This window comes from Perissodus microlepis, chromosome 14 (genome assembly GCF_051167445.1).
Source record: "Perissodus microlepis isolate ML-2025 ecotype Zambia chromosome 14, ASM5116744v1, whole genome shotgun sequence".
Classification (NCBI taxonomy): domain Eukaryota; kingdom Metazoa; phylum Chordata; class Actinopteri; order Cichliformes; family Cichlidae; genus Perissodus; species Perissodus microlepis.
In genome coordinates this window covers 31959295-31969038 of record NC_140474.1, presented here as the reverse complement: position 1 = coordinate 31969038, position 9744 = coordinate 31959295, and the positions used below count along the sequence as shown (strand labels likewise).

Below are 9744 nucleotides of genomic sequence, written 5' to 3'. Positions count from 1 at the left end.
TAGAAATCCTGTCCATAAAAATTATGAACAGAATATGTGACAAAGGGCAGCCCTGGCGGAGCCCATCACCCACCGGGAACGAGTCCGACTTATTGCCGGCAATGAGAACCAAGCTCTTGCAACGGTTGTATAGGGATCGAATGGCCCGTAGCAATGGGCCAGATACCCCATACTCCTGTAGCACCTCCCACAGGACACCCCGAGTGACACGGTCGAATGCCTTCTCCAAGTCCACAAAACACATGTAGACTGGTTGGGCAAACTCCCATGCGCCCTCAAGTATCCTTGAGAGGATAAAAAGCTGGTCCAGTGTTCCGCGACCAGGATGAAAACCGCATTGTTCCTCCTGTATCTGAGGTTCGACTAACGGACAAACTCTCCTTTCCAGCACCCTGGCATAGACTTTCCCAGGGAGGCTGAGGAGTGTGATCCCCCTGTAGTTGGAACACACCCTCCGGTCCCTCTTCTTAAAGATGTGGACCACCACCCCAGCCTGCCAGTCCAGGGGTACTGCCCCTGATTTCCACACAACATTGTAGAGGCGTGTCAACCAGGACAGCCCTACAACATCCAGAGCCTTCAGGAACTTGGGGTGGGCCTCATCCACACCAGGGGCTCTGCCACAGCTGTTTAACTGCCTCAGTGACCTCGCCCCCGGAAATTGGCGGGTCATCCCCCTCATCCCCAGACTCTGTTTCCTCCTCGGAAGACGTGTTTGCCAGAATCTCTTTGAGGCAGTCCGAAAGTCTTTTTCCATGGCCTCACCAAACTCCTCCCACATCCGAGTTTTTGCTTTAGCCACTGCCCGAACCGCATTCCGCTTGGCCTGTCGGTACCTGTCAGCTGCCTCCGAAGTCCCACAGGCTAACCAAGCCCGATAGGACTCCTTCTTCAGCCTGATGGCTCCCTTCCCCTCTGGTGTCCACCATTTGGTTCGGGGATAATCACCACGACAGGCACCAACCACCTTGCGGCTACAGCTCAGTGCAGCAGCTTCGGCAATGGAGATGCTGAACATGGTCCATTCGGACTCAATGTCCCCAGTCTCCCTCGGAATGCCGTTGAAGCTCTGCCGGAGATGTGCATTGAAGATCTCACTGACTGGGGCCTCTAGGCCTTCCCAGCACACCCTCACTACATGTTTAGGTGCACCAGGTCTGTCCAGCGTCCTCCCCTGCCACCTGATCCAATTCCCAGTAGGACGACAGACTCTCCAGGTGGAGCACCTTCCAGCACCCCACCCAGGTACTCTAAGAAGGCTGGGTACTCTGAACTGCCACTCGGCCCACAAGCGCAGATGACAGTCAGGACCCGTTTTCCTGACCCTAAGGCGCAGGGAGCAAACCCTCTCATCCACCGGGAAGAACCCCAACGTACAGGCAGCAAGCTGAGGGGATATTAGAATACCCACCTCAGTTCGCCGCCTTTCACCAGGGGCAACTCCAGACTGAGACAGAGTCCAGCCCCTCTCCAGGAGACTGGTTCCAGAGCCCAAGCCATGCGTAGAGGTGAGCCCGACTATATCTAGCCGGTACCTCTCAACCTCACGCACTAACTCAGGCTCCTTCCCCACCAGAGAGGTGACATTGCATGTCCCAATTGCCAGTCTTGGTAGCCGGTGATCAGTCTGCCAGGGCCTCCGCTTCTGGCTGCCGCCCGGCACTCAATGCACCCAAACCCTACGGTGCCTCCTGCAGGTGGTGGACCTGCGGGAGGATGGGCCCATGTCCCCTTTTAGGGCTGTGCCCGGCCGGGCCCCATGTACTAAGGCCCAGCCACCAGACGCTCGCCCTCGGGCACCCTCCCCAGGCTTGGCTCCAAGGCGTGGCCCCGGTAACGCTATCCCGGGCTGGGTAAACTGTTCCCTCGATGTTTTCCTCATAAGGGTCTTCTGAATCGCTCTTTGTCTGGTCCCTCACTCAGGGCCAATTTGCCATGGGAGACCCTACCAGGGGGCAAAAAGCCCCTGGACAACATAGCCCCTGGGATCCCTGGGACACACAAACCCCTCCACCACGATAAGGTAGCAATTCACGGAGAGGGACCTGACAAATGCAAGTTCTAAATAATTCCATTGACTAGTTTTTACCTTGCTGGTGTCTAACTTTGAGCTGTTTCCGTGACTATTTTTAGAGGTGTTTTGCTAAAAAAAAAACAGCTCCTGGTGGAAATTGGGTTGATAAAGGTGCATTTACACAGGACTCACTGCTGGGTTAGACGTGTTATTTGAGGGAGCTGCAGAGCAAAGTGCGAAACTGAGTGCCTTTAAAATTTCCACCAGGATGTGTTGTGTCTCTGCCTTGTTTCCACATTATCTCAAGACCTTCAGCAGATGGATAACAGATCTAACCTGTACTTACAGCAGGTTACAAACATGCAACTGATGTCTGTACTTTGATGAAATCTGTTTACAAGAAAGGTTTTTCATCATGTGGTCTTGATACAAAATGTAACATGTTGTAGTTTTTTTCAATTCAGACACATGCTATCAGCCATTCCTCCACTGTGCTGTTCCTGTCTGCTGTTGCTGACTGGATGGCATTTCTCTGGGCAGTCGTCACATTGCACACTGATCAGCGCACTGCATGAAATCACCTTAATGGTGCTACGAGTAACCCCAGCCCACTCTCTCTGTGGACCTAAGAAGAGTTGCAGGGGGGGCTTATGCAGCTAATAACTACCTATGGCTTAGTTAGTATACATTGTCTCTTGATGCACGAAAAATTAGCTGCTACCTGTAAGGCGATGTAAAACATTTATTCAGACATACAGCACAATTCAAATACTTCTGCTAATCCAGCCACTTACAACACTAATGCTAATTATATTTATAGGAAATCTGAATGTGCCTGTAAGTGGACCTGTTACATAAATGCACATTAGAAAGGCTTCATTCTGTTGAAATCTCCATGTTACACTTAATGAGATGAGAAAAGAGAGAACAAAAGGAAGAGGACGAGGATGGAAAAGGGGAGAGACTATGTTGGTGGTTGGTAGTGATGGTGGTGTGCGTTTGTGTGTGTCTGTTTGTATGTGTATATGTGTGTGTGTAAAAGAGGCCGAAGGCAGGATGCAAGCTCCACCATCGACTCCCACAGGGGGACACTAATGACACACATCCTGCTTCACAGTGCAGGAGAAGCTCCATGCATCACATCTGCTTCTTATTCTTGCCCTTGTTACACTCCCTTGTTCTCTTGCTTTCCTGCCCCACTATGTCTCTCACACACTCACACAGACGTTCTTAGATTGTGAAATAGGACAAAGGCAATTTGCAGATATGTTTCCCAGAGACACAGCAGTGCACCCTCTTTGACTTCCTGGTTGATAATAAATGAACGGTCGAATGTGTGGCTGTGGGTTGGCTGTACATCAATAATTCATGTGGGTGTTTATGTCGGAAATGCGATTTTGAACGCTTCAACAAGTCTGCATCCGTGTCAGAGTGTCTGGAGGTAAGGAAGACACACAGAAACAGAGACGTGCACAAAGGCTCCTCAATCACACTTTTGCTCTTCTTCTCATAGCATTATTTAAATGTGTTGCGTTCTGAAAAGATGACCTTCGTACGCTTACAATGATAGTAACGCGTATTAGCAACTCCTCCACTAGGAATGTCTATAGTAATATAATAATACAGTTTCTTTTCTTTTTTTGGTAATTGATCACCAGAAAAGAGCCCTTTAATGTTAATGCATGGAATGGGCACTGGGGCCTGACTACAACAGCCTAAAGAGTCATATCTCAGAGACTCATATTTAGGCCCTCGTACAAAAAAAATCTATTTGACCTGGATGGCTTCATTTGGATACTGAGAAGGCTTAAATTTAGATTTTACAGTGTGTGGACACAGCTGTAACCATTTGTTTACTGCCAGGCCTCAATGGCGCAAATTGGACTAACCCAAACTGGACCTGTTGGTGTTGGTAGTTTTTAATAGAATTCTTTTTTTCATAGTTGTCTGCAAGCACTTGCTATAACTACAAGCTCAGAGGTAGCACAATTTAAGAAAGTATGATGCAGACTGGAAATGGAGAATTCTTGGCTGCTAATTCAAAGGTTGAAGGTACATGCCTCAATTTTATGATGGCCCTGAGAGACCAAACGCACAGCAACTTAACAAAACACCAGCAAATGCTGCACAAATACACACAAAAATGGAAGAAGTGAGACAATAACATGATGGAACAGCTGTGGAAGTGGCAGAAAACAAAACATGCAAAGGATTGAGCCACACTTTTACAGAGGAGGATTAGTCAGTGTTGTGAGGGGAAAAAAAGATGGAAGGTAATGTGTGCTGTATTCACATTATTCATATAATACTGTAGATACGTTTGCTGTTAGTCGTTTACTGCAGCTCTCAATCACTTCCTTTGTATTTTGTTAGCTTTCATGGTGCTTTTCCTACTTCTGCTGTGTTTTGTGTGCTTTTGTAGTGTTTTTCTATTTGCTGGTGTTTTCTTAAGTTGCAATGCATTTGGCCTCCCAAGGCCACTCTTCCATTTCAATTCTGTGTGACACTTTTTAGTTTCAGTATGATTCAGAGAGTAACTAGGTCCGTGTCACTGAGGCTTTATTCCCTTGAGATTACATCATTATTAGGATTGTCACTTCAAAATGGTGGACAACTTAATGTCAACTGCTTAGTGGTCACGTGTCACGTCTGCAAAACCTCAATGTTCTGTGCTAATTACCCCCGACACCAGACTTTCCCATACCTATGTCTTCATGTCACCATTCCAATGCACCAAAGGTTTCCACTTTCCAGGTGAGTTACCCTAAAGTCAAGTCATTTAAATAATAAGCCTGCCTAGACTTTTGAAGCCATATGACAGCACAAGTGAATTTAGGTGTGCTATGGGTCAGAGTCTTTCTTTAAGTCCAGTTAAATTGTGAATAAAAGATAGAAAGAGTACACTGTACACAGCCAAGCTAGCTGCTGAGGTAAGCCACAGTGGTGCTTTGAGATAAATGCTAAAATATCATGCTAATATGAGACTAACAACTGAGCTGAGCCAAGTTAGCATACTGAGCTAAGTCAGCATGCTAACTTGGACATAGTGAAAATGCAAAAAAACTAAAAACCCCAAAAACAAAAAAACCCTGATGTTTGTTATTGTATGTTTAGCATAAAGTATATAATACAGGTAGCTATAAGCATATCTACATCCTCAAGCAAGCATAAATTTCTTATGAGAATCAAGCTGTTCAATGTTGAGGAGACATTGAAAGTGTTAATCATCCATATGGGCTTTATTTGTGCTGATACTATGGCTAAATACCAATTACTGTGCTAGACAAAAATAATTTAATAAAATTTAAAAATTTTATAAAAGAAGGTCAAAGCAAAAGCTCAAGGCTCTGTGCCAGTAGTCTAAATATCATGTTTAGGTCCCAAGCATAAGCATTCACTAAACAGTGTTGGTGGTGCTGAATACTTATGAAGTCAAGTGTTTCAGTTTTTATTTTGGTAATAAACTTGGATCACACTGACATTTGCATTGGGTCTGCTTTGATTCACATGAGAACTTTCAGGGGAGTGGGTACTTCTCTTGATAAGAACTAAATGTCTAATCTCCCGGGATGAGGCTGAAGACCATAAAAACTCATAAATCCATAAAACCAAATATTTAGTGTAGCTGACTTCCTGCCTTTCAGTTCACTGAAATGTATTTACAATGGTGTTAAATTGAGCATGCCTGATAAACAAAGAAGACAGACCCAGACCCTTGCCAGACACCTTGTGGGCCTATCAGGGCTGATACAGTGTCAATACATATACGTCATAAAGTCTTTACTTGTATTCCCCGTGGCCTTTGTTGGTGCTAATGTTGGTGTGATGAGTTGTCATTGCAGCTGTGAGCCTGCAGCGCTGCTGATAGCCCATGTTTGTGTGCGTGTGTTATGCTGGTGGACAGGGTTGATGATGCGGTGAAGGAAAAAAAAGACACACACACATACACACTCACATAAGAGTGAACTAAAAACTTGACATCTTTTCCCCTTCAGAGGAAAACCTTGGTGAATCATTGCTGCTGTCTGCTAGTGCTCCGTGTCAAATCACCACACGATAATGGAGGCTGATGGGTCTACAGATGCTGTCTGTGATCCCTCAGGTGGTCTGCTATGACCTTAAACCCCCACAACAATAAAAAAATATTAACAATAAATAAGGAAACAAATAGATTAAGGCTTGTTAGTTAGCTGACGGCAAAGGTTTGGGCATGGTCTGTATTTGAACTAAGAAGCAGAATTGTGTTTACTGTGATAACCCCTGCTGTGTTTTTTTCAGAACTGTGGAGGTTTAACTAAGGATATGTGCAAAGGAGATGAGCTTCAGAGGCAACGATACACTTATTATCAGCCCTATTTTGCATTATTCTAATATTAATCAAGGCTTTCTAAAAATAGTGAGTATTTCTCCTCATTTCATCTCCATCATCCTTATTTGTTAGGTGCAACAACTACAACACTGCCCTCCATTGGTGAATCATTAGAGTGCAAGAAAAAAAGACCTGAAGCTTGTGTTGGGTTCAAAAGCATTTATTCTTTCTGTACCACTACAAAGATTCAATTTTAAATTAAGCCTTACAGTGTGACAAATGCAAACCATATGTACAGTGCAGTGGTGTCATCAAGTAAACCTAACACAAAGATTGTGTACAAAGCTACAATTACATCAGAGCTTACACTATTTTTCAAGTGGGTTCCAGGTATACTTAAAAAACAAACCCCCCCCCCCCCAAACTTAGGGTTGGGTGGGCCAGAAAGAAGCCAGGTTCAGTTTCAGACAAAATATTTTCCCCACAAGAAAAGTCATCTGTCTTCCACTCATCCCCCTGCAGCAGGGTGAGTCATCAGCCCAAACCAGTGCAGTGGAGCTCAGTGTGGCGTCAGAAGAGAGGGTGGGGAGCTCCAGCAGGGAGGCGTCACCACAAAGTGAAGAAAAAAAAATCATGAATATACAGTAAAATCATAGAATATATGAGCAAATACTCTGATTTACTTGTATTGAGGATATCTGAGTTTGACATGAACAGAATTCACCACTTGGAAGTTCTTCCAACATATAACATGTATAATGACATCTGAATCTCAGCTTGTAGTTTTAAATAAAAGCAGATATACATTTAAATATGTGGCCTAACGTGGTGTCTGTGTGTGGGTTCATGCTGCCGCTGGGCACTCACTCATAGCCGTGACACCCTAAGTGATCTGAGAGCAAAATCTAAAACATTTCACACTCAGACTTCTTTGACAGTTCCCAGTCCCTTCATGGAACTCATATCATGAATAATGGTGGCTTGAGAAGTTGATGTTGGGCTGTTTAAGGCTCCTCTGATAGTAAGACGTCAGAGGACATCCTGATCTTCTCTCATGGTGGTGTTTCTTCTCTTTTGGAATGGGGGAGGTTCAGCCTGAATCATCCCCGCTGTTCTCGGTTCCTGGCTTCGCGCTCTCCTCCGGTCCTTCCGCCGGTCCCTCCGCCGTGCCGCTGTCGGACTCCTCTTCTATGGTGAGGCGCGTGTCCGCGGAGGAGCACAGGGAACTGATGCTGCTCTGCTCCGTGCACAGCACGCACGCCAGCGCGCTTTCATAATGAAGATTCCCAAAGTGGCCGCCGTGGTTGTTGTAGAAAGGCAGGGACACCTGCATCGAGCGCAGTCCCGAGGCCGCAGCGGGGCAGCTCAGGCTGTGCTTCTTTGGCAGTGCACCCCACTCCCGCTGTTCCTCCTCGTGCACCAGGCGCGTGAATATGTTCACCCTCCTTTTCTCCCTCCTCTTGGAGCGGAAGTAGCCTAGCATTATACCACAGAGGAAGACTCCGTAGAAAGACATGACTATCAGTATGTAGAGGTACGCGTTCCCGTCGCTTTTGTCTTCTCCGGTGCTCTGCGCGTGCAGGACGAGGCGTTTTGGTGAAGCTGTGGAGTTTTCCGAGTGCTCCATTTTTAAGTGCAACTTTTGTATAGGGGACCTAAAAAAAAAAAAAAAAAGATTTCCATCCATAAATATAAGACTTTCTGTACACTTGACGCACGCCATACGCGCGCGTTTTACGCACAAGGCAAAGTTTCTAAAGAGTGCCCCCCACCATAAATAGTTTTTAAAATTTTACAATTAAAATATTTTTCACGAGTATATCTCCTTCTTTAACATATGTAACTGTTAAAAAAAAATAAATCTATCTATCCTTTTCTGTCTCTTTTTTTTTTAACTCCAGTGTCCTGGGGCAAGAGGCGAGGTACCGATACAGGTCGCCGGTCTGAACCGGGGCCAACACTGAGAGACTGATAATCATTCACAGCTATAGGCGATTTAGAAAACGCTAATTGCTACCCTCTTCTATTCATGCACTGATTGCTTAAAAATATAGTTTTAAGGGTTTTTTGTTTGTTTGCTTTCAAAATTTTGCTCATTTACTATATTTTAATTAAGGTTTTTGTGCATTTCCCCAAAGTTGAGCAAAAGTTACCAGCAGTCAAAAACAGATTTAGTCTCAAACTAAACATTAAGAAAAGTGTCAGGATTTGTAAACTCACCAAACTGAAGAGCGGTGTCTCATGTGGACCTTTTTACCACTTGTGTCTTCTTGCAGCTCTTCTGGAGTTTGTCAGAACTACTAAAAGTTAGAAGTTATTTATACCCTTTCCCTGGAGCGTCATCGTGAGTCACATGACGGGGACTGATTGTAAGATGAGCCCTCTGTATATGGAACCCTTGAGGGAGAATCTTGTGTTTAAAAAAAATGAAGTAAAGTACATCTCTGAATATTCTTCACACCTCTGGAGGATTCTTATGAAACTACCACATGCTCATGAGTTCTTTAGATCTTATGAAGAATTACATCACATCTCCAGAGTCCAGGAGAAAGTGGCCCCTGGGAGGGCGTAATGGAAAAATACTTTTAGACTGCAACTGTTTAGAAGCAGCTGATGAAAAGTGAATTAATCCTGGAGTCACTGCTCACACTCTCTGCTGTCAAAGTCTATTAGAGTCCATATCTTATCAGACCACTCTATTTTTCCATCAATCTTCTGGACCATTCCGAGGCAAAAACTGTTTTCCATTTCCTTGCAAATGAGCCTGAAGTCTATGGATAAAATTTTAAAGATGTGTTTGAATAATGTAGGGACTTCATTTCAACATATCTGTGCTGACAAATATTCTGAGAACTCTAGTCTGACGGTGGTCTTTTGAATCTCCAGCAGAAGTATCAGTGTAACAATAAAATAATCACAAAATCCATCCTAAATAAAAGTGTATCAGTGCTGTTAGCATGACAGTCTTACCATCAGAAGTATTTTAGTGTCCTAGCTGTTAAAGGAGCCGCTAACTGATTTTAATCTAGTGGTTCACCTCATGGAACTCATAGAAGTTCTGCTGCAGACTTTGTTCTGTTCTTCTGTTGTTGTTCTAGCATAATTTCCACCTGTTGGACCTGGTTTAAAATGAGATAATCAGAGAGGCTGAGAAGGAAAACCATTTTAGCCACTGATAGAGGGTTGAAATCTAAATGCACTTCAGAAGACTAACACATTTTCTGTCTGTTGTTTTAGATATCAAATGTTCTCTTCAAAATCCAGGAGTAACCTTAAACATATATGTAAATAAATAAATAAAAAGTTAATACTCAAGTGCAGTAACAGTTTTTATGTAGCGGAAGAAGACTATAAGTATAAAATATCAGTGTATTAGCAAAGCACTATTTTTACACCTTCAGCAGTTATTGCAGTATGCAGC

The 9744-nt window shown here is 44.3% G+C and overlaps 1 protein-coding gene across 1 annotated transcript; it reads right to left on the bottom strand.

The window, feature by feature from the left end:
• Positions 1–6522: 6522 nt before the first annotated feature.
• kcne4 (potassium voltage-gated channel, Isk-related family, member 4) lies at positions 6523–8641 on the bottom strand. The gene is made up of 2 exons (XM_084951871.1): positions 8544–8641; positions 6523–7978 (listed from the first exon to the last, which is right to left on the bottom strand). The coding sequence occupies exons 1-2, from the start codon at positions 8564–8566 to the stop codon at positions 7414–7416; spliced, it is 588 nt and encodes a 195-aa protein (XP_084807997.1). The 5' UTR covers positions 8567–8641; the 3' UTR covers positions 6523–7413.
• Between the last annotated feature and the right edge of the window lie 1103 nt (positions 8642–9744).

What these genes read in the sequence shown, in the direction of transcription:
- kcne4 (XM_084951871.1), bottom strand. Translation starts at nt 8,566, where the DNA reads ATGAGACACCGCTCTTCAGTTTG. An exon ending in AGACACCGCTCTTCAGTTTG is followed by an intron (nt 7,979 to 8,543) that starts GTGAGTTTACAA and finishes TTTTTTTTTTAG; the next exon opens with GTCCCCTATACAAAAGTTGC.